The sequence below is a fragment of the Podarcis tiliguerta genome, assembly GCF_965153285.1.
Source record: "Podarcis tiliguerta genome assembly, chromosome: 16".
NCBI classification, from domain to species: Eukaryota; Metazoa; Chordata; class Lepidosauria; order Squamata; family Lacertidae; genus Podarcis; species Podarcis tiliguerta.
The window spans coordinates 41,085,659-41,101,593 of record NC_139549.1 but is presented as its reverse complement, the minus strand read 5'-3'; the positions used below and the strand labels follow the sequence as shown (position 1 = coordinate 41,101,593).

At 42.5% G+C, this 15,935-nt stretch overlaps 1 protein-coding gene and 1 long non-coding RNA gene across 3 annotated transcripts; both read left to right on the top strand.

Moving 5' to 3' along the window:
• The first annotated feature begins 1,047 nt into the window (after window positions 1-1,047).
• Window positions 1,048-2,488, top strand: LOC310667266. The gene is made up of 2 exons (XR_014506248.1): window positions 1,048-1,157; window positions 2,033-2,488. It is a non-coding gene; the product is annotated as an uncharacterized lncRNA (long non-coding RNA).
• A 1,293-nt stretch (window positions 2,489-3,781) lies between these two features.
• Window positions 3,782-15,096, top strand: RSRC2 (arginine and serine rich coiled-coil 2). Of its 2 annotated transcripts, XM_083419078.1 has the most exons (11): window positions 3,817-3,934; window positions 6,779-6,926; window positions 7,971-8,014; window positions 8,730-8,807; window positions 10,328-10,540; window positions 11,026-11,169; window positions 11,318-11,440; window positions 11,898-11,977; window positions 12,317-12,549; window positions 13,242-13,331; window positions 14,473-15,096. In XM_083419078.1, the coding sequence occupies exons 4-11, from the start codon at window positions 8,800-8,802 to the stop codon at window positions 14,653-14,655; spliced, it is 1,074 nt and encodes a 357-aa protein (XP_083275204.1). In that variant the 5' UTR covers window positions 3,817-3,934; window positions 6,779-6,926; window positions 7,971-8,014; window positions 8,730-8,799; the 3' UTR covers window positions 14,656-15,096. The 2 variants fall into 2 exon arrangements, with proteins under 2 accessions (XP_083275203.1, XP_083275204.1); XM_083419077.1 differs by lacking the exon at window positions 8,730-8,807 and having other exon boundaries at window positions 3,782-3,934; window positions 10,350-10,540.
• Window positions 15,097-15,935: the final 839 nt, after the last annotated feature.

The window sequence follows — 15,935 nt, the reverse complement described above, 5'->3', positions numbered from 1 at the left end:
CCAACTCCCATCATCTCTGACCGTTGGCTATGCCGATGGGAGGTGGATTCCAACAGCATCTGCATTGCTATCCTGTGCAAACCAACCTGTTTGCCTGGGATTTTTGGGTGGGCAGGAAGGTGAAGGGAATTTTGAGAGTCCAGGTGGTTCATGGAGCGTGCTCTGTTTTTATCTGTTTTGTATAAGCAGTGTTGGATCGGTTTTATTCTTGCGTTATATTATAATGTAAGCTCCCCTGGAATCCTTGGAAGAAAAGCAGGTTAGAAATTCTCATAAATAAAAATTGCAGCACATATGAACCATGTGCCTGACATGGCATGGGAGAGCAATCCTGAAACCATTTTAACTCTCCCCATGACCTCAAATATTCCTCTGAAGTAAGGGAGGCAAATGGAGAAAGCCTTCCCATTGTCTTTTTACTTGCAAGTCCTGCCTTAAGGATGCATTTGTGTATGAATAGGGTGAGCCTGTGACCTGGCCTCAGGAACTAAAGTATTAACCATCACAGAAGAATGGCCAGGCTGCTGAGGTAATGCAATCAGTGATCATTATTGGGTATTCTGGCAGACAGGATGTATGTATGATTTGGGGGGGGGGGGTGTCTTGGGCTACAGGGTGAGCAATTTCAAAAGGCAATATAAGGGCTTGTGCCCCATTGTTTGGGGTTCTCCCTCCTGCATGTGGTGAGGGGGGACCCTGTTGCAACAGTTCCTTTAATAAAGATCAGGCTTACTAGTTGCTTTGCTTCTCAATATACAGTGGTACCTTGGTTTACGAACTTAATCCATTCCGGAAGTCCGTTCTTAAACGAAAGTGTTCTTAAACCAAGGCGTGCTTTCCCATAGCGGCAGGGGACTAAATGTACAAATGGAACACACTCAACAGGAAGCGAAACATGTTCTGCTTCCAAGGCAAAGTTCATAAACCAAAACAGCTACTTCCGGGTTTGCAGTGCTCTTAATCCAAGTTGTTCATAAACTAAGCTGTTCTTAAACAAAGGTACCACTGTGTTCTGGTTGGCCTCTGTTTTCTCCTACTGATAGAGAACCCACTTAAGGACTCTATATGGGCTCTGGAATACTGTACCCCATAAGGGAAAGGGAGTAGCTGTAGTTTGCAAAGAAGAGCTGGTGGCGGCAGCGGAGCTAGACGCTCGGGTACCCGGAGTGGCACACGTGCACCTGGGGGGGGGGCAATCCCCCCAGGGGGTGCTTGGAACGGCAGCAATCTGCCCGGGGGAGATTTTGTCAACCCCCCCCCCCCCAGGATGACACCTGGGGTGGTTTGCCCGCCCCAGCCCCCCTTCCTACGCCCCTGGCTGGTGGGGCTAGTACTCCATCCCCTCAGGCTGCATCACACATTGATTGGGAATAACACTGTCGGCCCATTTTCCTTTATATTGTCACAAGCCCCCCCAATCTCTGAGTGGTGTGAGATTCCAGGGGTTGCAGGCACCTTCGCAAGGTCTAAGTTTCCTTTTGGAAGAGTACCCCATCCGTATGCTCCACTGTCCCTGCTGCAAAGCCTTTGATGACAGAATAAAGGACTCCCATTCACAGTAGTACATGCACACAGTGATTTCTATACATTTCTCTCCATTAGACAACCTATGCTGGGTTCCCAGTGCCATAATAAAGCAAGGAAACCCCACTTTCTGGAATATATAAGCTCACCAAAAATTAGCCAGAAAAATGTTTTTTTTTGTTTCCAAAAGGTGGTGATCCAGGGATGGAGGAGAGGGGACCTGACTCATGGCAGAAGGAGCAGGGAGGCCATAATCCTCAAGATGTACCATCACATACTCAGGATTAGGGTTGTCATATTTTGAAAACAATGTCTGGGCGAAAATCAGCTAAATGTCCGGCGAAATCCGGCAACTGTTGTCGGCAGTGTTGGTTTTCCTGATTTCCCTCAAAATAGCTCAAAAATGTCCAATTTATTTGGAATTTTGCAAAACAAAACAACTCAATTTTTCTGTCTAGATTTTCACTTTTTGAAATATGGCAGCCCTACTACCCAATTTCCCAAACAGGTGCTAGCAGCTATGACAAAGGGGCCAGACTAGGTGTTATCAGAAGGAAATGAGACCAAGGAAGAAGAAATAAAGATGCTGAGGGAGGCCTTCCTGACAAAAGGATATGTAGATATTTTCATTAACTTGTGAGAAGTGAGTACTTGAACCATGCATGATTGACAGGGACATGTCTAGATCTCAGATTTCTGCCTGACACCATACCTTTTCTGTGACATACCTATGATGTTTTGATGATGCACATTTTATTGGAAATATGTTGTTGTTTAGCCGTTTAGTCATGTCCGACTCTTCATGACCCCATGGACCAGAGCATGCCAGGAAATATAGGGAAATAAAGGACTTTAAAAAACTGATGTAACCACAATTCTAGGCTTCTTGCTGTTTCGTCTTTGTTGTAGTCAGAAGTCTAGTTCTAAGAATAAAGTGATCAGGCCTGCTGGCCGCTGTTTTTGCTTCTGTCTCTTGGCTGAAGTCTTTTGCTTGTGACCGCCGACCTGGATTCCCTCTAACAGAAATGAGGCACAGCAGAGTCTGTGCTGCCTTTAGGATATATGGTTTATTTACACACACATATAAGACTACAATGGGACACGGGTGGCGCTGTGGGTTAAAGCCTCAGGGCCTAGGGCTTGCCGATCGAAAGGTCGGCGGTTCGAATCCCCGCGGCGGGGTGCGCTCCCGTTGCTCGGTCCCAGCGCCTGCCAACCTAGCAGTTCGAAAGCACCCCCGAGTGCAAGTAGATAAATAGGGACCGCTTTATAGCGGGAAGGTAAACGGCGTTTCCGTGTGCGGCTCTGGCTCGCCAGAGCAGCGATGCCACGCTGGCCACGTGACCCGGAAGTGTCTTCGGACAGCGCTGGCCCTTGTCCTCTTTGAGTGAGATGGGCGCACAACCCTAGAGTCTGTCAAGACTGGCCCGTACGGGCAGGGGTACCTTTACCTTTATAAGACTACAATGGAGTTTACAGCATTGACAGCCCACAAGATTCTTGCTTTTCCCATAATTGCAGCATAGGGTTCAAGCAGAAATCAAACATGCTCCAAAACGTGGCTGTGACCCTCTCTCCAGCTTGCTGATTTTTACAGACTGAAACATTTCTGAAAAAACCCAAGCCTAAACTCTCTGAAACTCCTTCCTTTTGCCTTCTAACTAACTGTGTGCTGAAGGAGGGGCCTCTCTCTCTGGCATACCTAATGGGTCATCATTTTCCCTTTGTTCTTAATGGCCTATCCTAGGCAATCTCCAGGGATGCAGGCAGCACTGTGGTCTAAAATTTTCAGGCATGTCCAACCAGTCCACCACGATTGACCAGTAGATCATGGGATTGATCTTGGTCGATCATGGGATTAAATTAAAACTGCAAGTGGAAACAGGATAGATCTGCTTGGCTCTTGTTTTGTTTAAACTTGCAGTGGTGTCCAAACTTTTTTTCAAAGAGGGCTTTTATTTAGGATTGAAGTTGTTGAGCTTTTTTTATAGTATTACCCTAAAGTTGTTGAGCTGCCAGTCTAAATAGAGAGAGTGTATCGCAATATGATCCGATGTGCATAAAAATAAGTTGGAAAGCTTTTATCAAGTAAGTAACAAGTAACCTGATGACACCCCCCCCCTGCAACGCATAAGCACCCCAAGGATCTCCGTCGCTGAACGAGCTGGACGTCTCCTCTGCTCTTTTCGTGCCTCCGCGTCTCTGGCGCTTCTTGCTGGCGCAGGCGCTCTTCCTGTCCTCCCTCCCCGCCCGGGCCCGGGTTACATCCGGGAACCCTGGGAAGGGGGCGGGGCAGCGCTGACCGCTCTCCGCCGCCGAGCAGCCGAGGCGTCGCGGGCGTTGGAGGCGCAGGGAGGAGCCGGAGCTGCCGGGCCGGCCAGGGCCGCCTTTCCCGACCCCCGACATGGCGGTGAGCCCCTGCCGCTCCTTCTCGGGGGCCGCGGCCGAGGGGGAGGCCGGGCTGGGCGGCGGGAGGCGCCTCGTCTTCGCCAGCCAAGATGGCGCCCGCCTCCCGCTCGCCGCGGGGCCGGGAGGGGCGGGGGGGGGGGGAGCCGCCTCGGCCGCCTCCGCGGAGCCCCGCCGCCTTCGGGCCCTGGAGACGACCCCGAGTTCGGCATCTCCGTTTCCGCGTCCCTTGGGGGTTTGGTGCTGATGGCGCGAGGGAGGGGGCGGTTATTGGGTTGCGAGTGTTTTCCCTCGTTATTATGTGTTTTCCGTTTTTAGCTTGCCCCGAGTCTGTGGTAAAGGGCAGTGTACAAATTTCATTAGTAATGATATATTCGCCCATGTTTCTAAGAGGTTTCCTCTCCTCTCCACAATCCTGTTGACTGTTTTAGATCGCAAGGTAGTGGCACCGTCTCTTTCGCTCCCTAAAAAAAGTCTGTATGAGTGGCGCAATATTTGATATTAGGCCCTTTTATAAGTGTGGCTGTTATTTGATGGCTCGGTTCCGTGTGTTTTTGCACAGAAAGGCCCACTATGTTCAGTTGGCCTTCTTTCCAGGTAAATGCATGAAGGTTCTCACGGTTCATGCTCACCTATATATAGTGGTGTTTTTATTAAGCACTTTGTAAATAAGGAAAGCAGGGGAGAGCTAGTTAAATTAACAATGCTGAGTTAAATATAGAGTCTGAGGAAAGGGATTATTTTGAGGGTGATGATATATGAGGCTTTGGGGAGAGCCCTAAGGTGAGTTGGGGTGGGAGAAGGAAATGTGCCATTATGTGGTAACTTGAACAATCGTGCAACTTAAACCTCAGCCTAACAACTTGATCCTTTTATGCTTAATAACATTACTGAGTTCAATGGAACTCACTCCAGCTTTGTAAGGAAGCCCCACAGAAGTTAGTGGTCAGGGGGTTGGGCAGGACTTAACCTGGTGGGGACGGTGGAGAAGTTGTCCCCTCCCCCTGCTGCTGATCTCTCTTGGATCTGGAGTGAGATTCTTCTTTCTTGTGTTTCCTGCAAAGGAGGGGCAGAGTGCTCTCACTCACTGACCTGCGTGGAATTTCATGTGCTTGCCAATATGTGGCTTTGTGTCATCTATGCCTGTCAGGCCAGTGCTTAAGCACAAGAATGGCATCATGCACAGCCAGGGTTCTTCACCTGAGGTCCATAGATGCACTTCAAGGGTCCTGTGAACCAGGCACACCAATATGATTTGTTCCCAATTTAATAAGATAAATTGTATGCAAAACTTTGTGCATGTTTATAGGTAGGGTGTCCATAGCTTTCATTAGAATCTCCAAAAAGGATTGTAACCACATACAGTGGTACCTCGGGTTAAGTACTTAATTCGTTCTGGAGGTCCATTCTTAACCTGAAACTGTTCTTAACCTGAAGCACCGCTTTAGCTAATGGGGCCTCCTGCTGCCACCGGAGCACAATTTCCGTTCTCATCCTGAAGCAAAGTTCTTAACCCAAGGTAATATTTCTGGGTTAGCGGAGTCTGTAACCTGAAGTGTATGTAACCTGAAGTGTATGTAACCTGAGGTACCACTATATATAGGATTATGTCACAGCATGTCCCATCAGAACATACACTGGGACTTGCTTCTGAGTAAGCATTTATAGGGTCTAGCTTCCAACAGTGCACTCTTCCAATGGGCACACTAACCACTGCACCACAGTGGCTCTCACTGGGGTGAGTTTGCAAAGTCATAGCTTCTGTGATAGGTGGAGCTGCCAGTAAGGGACATTGTCTCACTCTGTCCATTCATGCCCACGTAATGTGATTATTTTAAAAATTCTAATTTTTTTATTTCTGTAGAGGAAAGCATTCCCCTGTAAATGGTACAGGAGCACTCATGCAAACATTTAAAAAAGTAGGGGGATGCTCCACCATTTCAATATCATTGGTTTCTTTGAAGGTTTGCCCCCACCTCAAATTACCATTGCAGTTATAGTGTGTTACACATTCCCAAACTTAAATCCCACTGTGCTCTCTATACAACCTGTTTTGCTATGGCTGGTTGCAACCCTCTAAATACCACTAATTGCAAAAAGAACGAAATAAATTCTCTACAATTATAAAAATAGAAGGTGGTGCTGCATTGCGGGGGGTGGCAACTAGCTTTTTTATTCTATCCCAGTTTGTAACACTGCTGCCCTTCATCAGTAGATCTCAAGGGCAGTTCACAGCATAAAAATACAAAGTATTATATATTGGATTTAAATGTGCTTAAAATAAGACTATTTGGAAAGTGCATGTTGTAGGTAAGTTGCTGTAATGCATTAAAATATGCCTCAAAGTGTGCTGCATTGACTTCTATTGTTGGGAGTAAAGACCACAGTTGCTGTGCCTGGTGGCGATAAACAGATGGAAAATGTAATAGGCCAAGGACTGATGTGCCATTCTCTTTGAAAATTTACTAATCAAAACATCTAAAATCACCTGAGGTACAGAAAAGAAGCAATTCAAAGAAGGAACTATGGGTTGCTTTATCAGTATCTGTTGACATAGATGTCACTGAGGAGGAGCATCATTTTTGGATTGGATACAGAAAATCCATCTCCTTCTGCAGTAGAAAACATTGTAGTGCTTGAATTTGGTTATTTTAACACCCTATCTAGTGGCTGTGGACTTGATTTCCTACTAGTGGAATATATAGCTTTGACAATTCAACATTAACTAGTTTCTGGATGTTTGTGATGATTAAAAAATAGTGGTCTAGAATGCTTCAGGCAGTTAAGTTACTTTGTGATAGAGTGGTGGTGAACTATGTAATAATAACAATATTTCATTTCATCATAGGCTAGTGATACAGAGCGAGAGGCAATAGCCCCAGAGAAATCATCTCCTGATAGAGAAAAGAAAAAAGATGCATCTAATTCTCCTAGAACTTCAAAACATCATTATTCAAGGTCACGTTCACGATCAAGAGAGAGAAAACGAAAGTCAGGTATGGAAGCCTCTAGCTGTTAAGAGTTTTCCCTATAAAAACTTGCTGGTGCATAAACTTGTGATTTAGTGGTAGTGTGTAGTTAGGCTGCTAACCTAAGCATGTTTACTTAGAGGTAAAATTGAATTCAGTTCAAATTATCGCAACTTCCAAGTAAACAATAACATTTTAGATTTATGTGCATGTCCTTTTGAGTTCTATGTTTCAACCTCTTAAAAATGTGAAATTTCTCAACACTTTAAGCTTCAGCATCATGTTAAGGGTTGAGAGTTGGAGTAGGTGAGGAGCAGAAAGGTAACATAGATGTGAAAATGCTATTTCAAATAATAATTATATTATAATAATTTATTATTTATACTCTGCCCATCTGGCTGAGTTTCCCCAGCCACTCTGGGTGGCTACCAATCGAGTGTTAAAAACAATACAGCATTAAATATTAAAAACTTCCCTAAATAGGGCTGCCTTCAGATGTCTTTTAAAAATAGGATAGCTGCTTATTTCCTTGACATCTGATGGGAGGCCGTTCCACAGGAACGCCACTACTGAGAAGGTCCTCTGTCTGGTTCCCTGTAACCTCACTTCTTCAATTGAGGGAACCGCCAGAAGGCCCTCAGCGCTGGATCTCACTGTTCGGGCTGAACGATGGGGGTGGAGATGCTCCTTCAGGTCTACTGAGGCCGAGGCTGTTTAGGGCTTTAAAGGTCAGCACCAACACTTTGAGTTGTGCTCAAAAACATACTGGGAGCCAATGCAGATCTCTCAGGACCGATGTTATGTGGTCCTGGCAGCTACTCCCAGTCACCAGCGTAGCTGCTGCATTCTGGATTAATTGCAGTTTCCGAGTCACCTTCAAAGGTAGCCCCACATAGAGTGCATTGCAGTAGTAAGTGGGAGATAACTAGAGCATGCACCACTCTGGCGAAATAGAAATGTAAACCATTGAAATATTTTAAGTACTGGGTATGACTGGGAATGGCATGTCTGTAAAGAATGAAAATCCTTTTCCAAGCACCTTTACTTGACAATAAATGTTTTATTCCTTAGATAATGACGGGAAAAAGTACAGAAGTCGGAGCAGAAGCAAAGAGGTAATTAATACTTTGTAGTGCTTAGGTAATTGTACAAGATGTATTTAAAAGTACATCATAGCATGTGTAAATCTTAGTATATAAATGTCTTAATGGTAAGTACAAAAAATGATAATTCAGAAAAATGTGCTTGGAGAGAGAAGCATGACTGAAGCCATCATTATGACAAAAAGGTAACAGTTGACAAAAGTTCACTGACAGATTAACTGTGGAAACAGCCACAATAAACATTTCTTTGGAGAAATAGGATTGGTATATTTGATTCTCACAGAGCTTCCATTGACCAGAGTTCTCCTCAAGAATTTGCAAAGGTGTTCTCCCTGCCCCCAATCTTATCCACTTAGTTCTTAAATAGCCACTTAATATTTTAAGTTTTCCTATGGTGCCAGTGCATTTGGCAGGGTTTGTAAAAGTAAATCAAAGGCAAGGGCACTGAGATGAGGCAGTGGTAGTGATAACATTGTTAGGTAAGCCAGTTGCCTCCAGTGGTGAAGTAATATCAGTGGAGGAGCCCTAGCAGTAGCCAGAAGGTTAGCCGACTTCTGATGGGGTAGTGTTAGGCTAGAGAGAGATGGGGCCAGTTCTAATGTGGGGCCAGGGACCTTTTTCTCTTTACCCAATGGAAGCTCTGTTTTAAAAAGAAATTAGAGTATTTGTGAAATTGATTATATTGTTTAGATCACATGATAACATTTCTATAATAAATCATACTCAGCGTGCTAATGCGCGAAGAGACTGAACTGAAGACGCTCCAGACTCAGATAGCAAAATTATAAGCCTACTTCATGATAAGGTAACTATTAGTCATTCAAACTCATATTTCCCTTAAATCGGTTATGGGATATTATGGTGGTTTTAAATACAAAGTGTATATTTAGAAGACTGCTCCATTGTGTTAAAGTAAGAAAATCTTTCACTAAACTTAAAAAATTATGTGTAGAAGGAGGATTACATGTTAAAAGTTTGTTTTAAAAGGCTGGTTTCTTTATGTACAAGTTCTTTATGTACAACCTGTACACATTAGCTTTTAAATTCAATGGGGAGTAACTGGCGGTGATATTTGAAACTGCTGTGGATGTCTTAAAATCTGTAACATTTCAATAGCTGTTGAATTAATGCACTGACTTTTATGGTTCTAGTGAGACAATTGAAAGGAAGAAGGGCAGAAGGGTATGGGCATGGCACCTGGGTGGAGGCATGCCCACCGCAGGAAGCTCACAGATTGCCTCTACCTTGTGGAGGGTTCATTCCATGTTTGCGGGCTGGCTTGCCCATTTCCTGTATATAATAAGTGGACTCTTTGCACTATTTGTTTTACAACAAAATTCTAATGATCTTTCTTCAGTGGTTGTACAAGTGACTGAAAAAGTAGCCCAAATGGATCTAATTGATGTAACGAACTACTTGAAACAAAAACTCACCACCTACTATGTCTAAGATGAACAAGTATTAAAATCTCTATAGAGTAGGAAGGTGATATTTCTTTGCGTAGCCAACTCTCTTTGGCAGTTGTTGATGGGCAGTATTGTCTTTCATGTGCAGCATTGTCTTTCAGTGGGGTTAGTTGCACCTGGAAGAAATAAAGTAGTAGTTGAAGCACCTAGGATTTACCTTTACTTCTACCTTTGGGTGTGAGTTTGGGGATTTAAAAAATAATAAAGACTCACATGGTCTTTAGAGTAGAAATCTATCCATATACAATTAACTTACAAAGAAAGAAAGTTACTGAGATAATAAGAAATTTGGGTAAACTGGCCTTATATGGTAAGAGATTTCTTCAAAGAAAGTAGCACACAGACTGCTGCAGATTCAAAACATGACAGTTGGTCTTATTGGACCTCTATAGTGTAAGACTTTAGGGTGGAGATACTTATTTATAATACTTAGAAAGTTGGCCAGTGCATGTACTTCCAAGCTTTCATAATTGCTGATGAGCTTGTATGTAAAACGTTTAGACAGTCCTCCTGTTATTCTTATCCCATCCAGCTTTTGAGCATAGGGGTGGAAAAACATGGCCACTATGCATGAGGTAATCAAACACTAGAGAGGCTGCTGTTCTATCTAATGCTGTGAAACTGGTAATGGTGTGAGTTGCTTTAACAACACGGTACAAAAATGTTTGAAAAGTGTGGGATGGGAAATGGGAGGAGGAATGATAGCGAGCATCTGCAACATTGTGTAGCTGATGGTGTTAAAAGCCATCACAGTTGTCTGGGCCACACTCCTAAGGTTACTAATGTTGCATCACAACATATCATTCTTTATCTGCTGATGCCCATACTAACTCTCTTTGTTGCACTATTTTCCTGAAAGAACCAACTTCTTCTTAAAACAGGCAAGAAGACATGGGTCCAAAGAGAAGTCCTCGAAGAAGCACAAATTTGAAGACCATAACGACAAAGAACACTCTTCTGATAAAGGAAGAGAGAGCCTGGGCACTTCAGAAAATGGTGAGGAACGGCATAAGCGCAAGGAGAGGAAATCCTCAAGGGGACGAAGTCATTCAAGATCTAGGTCTCGTGAAAGGTATACTTAACAATTTCTACTTTGGAAATGCTTCAGTGTTCTTTATGCTCTTGTTCTGTTAGACGTGCCCAGCTACACCTTCATCCTGTGTTCCAGCATACCTGGTGCAACATCACAGATGTGCCAGATCAGTTTTTTGTATGGGTTGGTGTTACTGTTTGTAACTTTTTTGATTTTGAGGATCAAGTGGCCAGTGTTTCAGCTGTTTTTCCTCCCCGTATGTAGGATTTGTTTACTGTAACCCTTTTGCCAAACCTTTAGGTTATGCCACAAATTTGTTTTCCAGAATGAAAATACTTAGTAGTGTTCAGGCCACTGACTTCATTTGAAGTGAAGTTACACTATTTGTAGATGAGCCCAAAACTGACAGCTTTTTGTGACCTCTCAGTAGAAGATAATGAGCAGGTTTCCTTTGCATCTTGTTGCTATTAAATGTGAATAATAAAGCTAGAAAATGTTACCAGAAGTTTGGAATGTGTTTGCAGGCGTCACCGTAGTAGAAGCCGTGATAGAAAAAAGTCACGATCTCGAAGCCGAGATAAAAAGCGACGTGTAAGATCACGTTCTAGATCAAGATCTAGACACAGGCATCGGAGCAGGAGCAGGAGCAGAACTAGGAGCAGGAGCAGGTATGTTAAGTTCTTTCTTTTTTCCTTGAGATAAAAATTATAGGGTCGGTGCTAGCAGTTGGAGGTTGCACTCTGAAGAGCAGGTAGATACAGTTAATTTATGGTCAAACAGTCAAATAATTACATGATAAAATACCTTTACCTGCAGAGAAAGAAAGAAGAGACCTGAAAAGCCCAGAAGATTCAGTAGAAGTCACAGCCGAACTCCAAGTCCACCTCCTTTTAGGGGACGAAACACAGCAATGGATGCACAGGAAGCATTAGCTAGAAGGTACTATGATTTTTTTGGTCTTAAGTTTATAGAAGCCAAGAACTTACTCTGTTTACCTTTTACTGACTTAGAGTAGAAGCACAGCATGCAAGCTTTGAGGGGGGACCATTGTCATTCTCTACACACCCCTGCACCAAATTTTAACATATTAAAATGTGGAGAGCTATTTTAGGCACTGATACCTAGATGAAGTCCAAAGCGTAGTGTACTCACGTCATTTTTGCTTGATGTATTTTCACTTTTATCAATACACAACTGAAAAGTACCTTTGCTATAGTGAAAGCTAGAAACATACAACACAGAACCACTCCGTTATGTTCTTTGAGTTGGAGGGTTCTATGAATGCCCTTCAGGAATAACATAACAATTGTTAGTATAAAAAACAAAGGGGAAAAGAGATCAATGTGGGGGGAAATAATAACTTTTGATCAATTGATTTATTTTGGATATTTCCTAGATTGGAAAGAGCAAAAAAACTGCAAGAACAGAGAGAGAAAGAACTGGTTGAAAAACAGAAGCAACAAGAAATGGCGGCTGGTAATTCTGTTTTTATGAACTGCTAGAACATAATGAATAGTAGTAGAAATATTTATAGCTTCATATTGGAAAGCTATAAAAAGAAGAAACCTCATTTGTTTTAAAATAAAGCAACAGAAACTTCTCTATACAAACTTTTCTATTTTTTTGACAGTCCCTAAAAATAGTTGCATCACCAGACAAATGCTTAGAGAACTAGCAAAAGCTGTCTAAGGTCTTTCAATTGGCTAGCTTGTACTTAATGCCCATTAAGATGAAACTTTTACTTAGTCCATGTTTCTGAGATTAAAAAAAATTCTGGAAGCTTCTTCTTGTATAACATGTTAATGTTCATTTTAGCGGCTGCTGCCACCGGCACTTCTGTCATCAATGTTGCAGCTCTTCTGGCCTCTGGAACACAAGTCACTCCTCAGATAGCTATGGCAGCTCAAATGGCAGCCCTGCAAGCAAAGGCCCTGGCAGAGACAGGAATAGCTGTTCCAAGCTATTATAATCCAGCAGCAGTAAATCCCATGAAGTTTGCTGAACAGGAGAAGAAGCGGAAAATGCTGTGGCAAGGCAAAAAAGAAGGGGTATTTTTCTTTGTCTAATTATTCCACTTTGTGCCTTGGGAATTGTTGACAACAAGGACATAACTTGTGATATTCCTGCATTGCAGGAAGTTGGACTAAATGACCCACGGGGGTCCCTTCCAGTTCTGTGATTCTGTGATACAATGGGCACAAGCCACATGTCAGCAAGAGGGGCCTCTTAGTAGCACACAGAACATTTAGCCATCTAATGGTCATACTTGGCAGTGTAACCATTGTTTTATTTTTTAAAAGTCTGGTATGTTCAGAATTCTAACGAGCATCTGCCATCGTAATCTCAAGTGTCTTAAAGTCTACAGAGCCAGTAGGTGGTCTAGTTGACATGTTGAATAGCTGTCAAAAAAGACTTTATATGAGAAGTTCAGAAGGGGCACTTGTCCTAAGGGTGCTGGGATTAAAAATATTTGCTTAATCTTCACTAAACCAGCAGTCCTGCAACATTCTTATTTACATTATTGAAAGTTTTAGGCTTGCAGCCAGATTGTTTGTTTCTAGTTCCAGTTCCCAAGGAAACGTGTTAAAACAAGTGTGTGATAAATACTTTAGGACCTCTTGCTTATTAGTATATTTAAACAGTTTCCCCCATTGTATCATCAGATCTATAAATCAAAATGAGTTGCAAATTTACCTATGTGTTATATATGTATGTAATAAATCACTTTGTGTTTCTATAGGATAAATCACAATCTGCAGAAATCTGGGAGAAACTGAACTTTGGAAACAAGGACCAAAATGTCAAATTTAGAAAATTAATGGGTATTAAGGTATGTGAAATGTAGAAAAGCTCATAACCGAAATTGGTTTCAAGTAAGAGCTCAGGTTAAACGACTCTCTCGAAGCGGTTCAAATCAGCATATACAGCAAGACGCCATTCACCGCAGATTCTGGCCCAGAACTAGGTGGTCAGTTTAATACATTGCCAGTTCAGTAGGCCTCCAGTATAATCAGGGGAGGTATATGAGCCCACAAAACCTAACTTCAAAATAGAAATTTAATTAAGTAATAATTAAGAGTGAGCCAGCAATAAATCTCACAGATTATGTGCTATTAAATGTAATACCCTTATATGAACACAAGGGGAGTTAAATCTTTACTAGAAGAAACAGTAACTGCTCAGGAGTACCAAACCCATTGAGCACAGGAACTCTTCTTTGGAAGGTCTTCCACATTTGTGGGGACTGAATGTCCTCACCTTCCCATAGCTGGTTAAGTCTCCTCCTCTCCCAGATCTTTCCCAAGCAATCTGAGATGGTGGCAGTGTGCTGGCCTTCATTCCGCCCACTTCATGTCTCTCCTGGTGCTGGGAGACCGGGGGGGGGGGGGCTTGTTGCAGAAGGAGGGGGAGATCCCCCCCCCAATACTGTTTCAACAGTGACTCAGCTGAGTCTGCTGCTTCTGATTCTGCACTTCTCTCTGCCACAGATTCCCTTCTCACTAAGCCCTGTTGCCTCTTCAGCTTCTGACACCTCCTCCCAGTCTTCTCCCTCTGACCCTCATCGCACCACCACTAAACTGGGGGTTTAGTTTGGGGGTTCCCCAGCTGGTGCCTCCCCCTGTTCCTCTGCATCCAGCCAGTCCATGACAAGTACTAGATAAGCTGTAATATTCCAAGGAAAAGTAAAAATGTGTTGGGTTGACCCAAGGGAGATTACATCTTTAAACGTTAAATTCTTGGCAAATTCTTTTGCAAAATGTTTCTATAAACCTACACCAAAATGAATTAATGACGGTTACGTGTGCTATATATCCCCAGGCATTTGCACTCTGCATTTACTTGCTCTGGAAATTCCAGCTGCAAAAAAGATGCTTTAATGAATGAATTGCCAGAATAATAGATGACTAGTTTAGAGGACATATCTGTTAACATATTTTAATAAAAATCATAATATATTATTTCAATTCTAGAGTGAAGAGGAAGCTGGTGGTAGTAGTTCGGTGGATGAAGAAAGTTACAAGACTTTGAAACAGCAGGAAGAAGTATTCAGAAATCTAGATGCACAATATGAAATGGCAAGGTCACAGACACACACCCAAAGAGGGATGGGATTGGGATTCACATCTTCGATGCGAGGAATGGATGCTGTTTGAAAGAACGTGATCTTAAAGCCTGGGACTTTGTCAAAGATTATTGTTCAGATATTGGGTCCTTGTTCACCAAAGGCTAGCATTCTAGCTTGCATGGGGTGTTGCATTGACTTTAATTTATTGACATTACAATTTTTGTAAATATCAGATCAGTGATAACTGGTGTTCCATGTTGTAATCAGGTTATACTCACTTCCATTATACTTGACAGAGCTGTAGGAGGACATTTTTAGTTCTGTATTTCAAAACAGAACAGGTGAGGATAAACTCATACATGGATATTTTGTGTCCACTGTCTTGTGTACTTTTGTACTTTAACCTTGTACAGTTATTTTCAACTCTTGAAACATAAAACACATTGTGTAGGTGTTACTCTAGCAGACTGGGCCAGTGGGTGCATAATGCAGTGCAAAAACCTGGTTAATAAAAATGTTTTTTCTCAAATAGTACTGTTTTTAAGTTCAGTGGATGAATTGCTCAGAGCTTAATTTTGTACAATTCATTATAACTTTAGAAAGTAGCTTACTTCAACATAACTAGAGCAGAGCAAAATTGAGTTTTCATGAGTTCCTGCATTATGCTACTGCAAGCCCTTGCTCAGGAGATACTCTCCTCTAGGCAGAGTTCTCACTGGACTCACTCTAGTCTTATTCCAACCTGCCCAAACAAGTGGAAGTAAACCATACCATATCTAACAAGATGAATGTTACCATGTCCCGTGCCTGCTTATTCTAGCAGTAGGTTTTGATAAAAGCTTTTGGCAACGTAAAACTATCACCACCGGCTCAACATTTGCAATGTGACCTGTATGAAAAACATGTTTTTCATAATATGCTGTGTGGGGGCTTCGTATCTTCTAGTTAGGCTGTGCAATGTAATAAAAAAAGTTGCATAGCAACAGAGTATGTTGCACTGCAACTTTCGAACTGTAACTTTTGTTGCATGTTAAGATTCTAATGCCCATGTAATGTGGCATGTCTCCTCAGTTTTAGTGAGTAAAATGTTTATTATTAAATAAGATTAGGATAGCTGTCAAAGAAGAGAACTGAAACTACCACTAGAAGTGTTGTAAAATCAATAGGTAATCTCTTTGGAGAATCACTTGTCAATAATTCTTGTTCAGTTACTGAGCCCTTGTTCCCCAAAGCCAGCATTCTAGTTTGCATGGGTGGTCTGGAACAGTAGCAGAATTTTGATACTGTCTGTCCCAGATTGACTTCTCATGCTCTTTTTCTCAAGTGGTACTCTTGCGATAGTTCCAAGGGCTTCATATGCTATAGAGT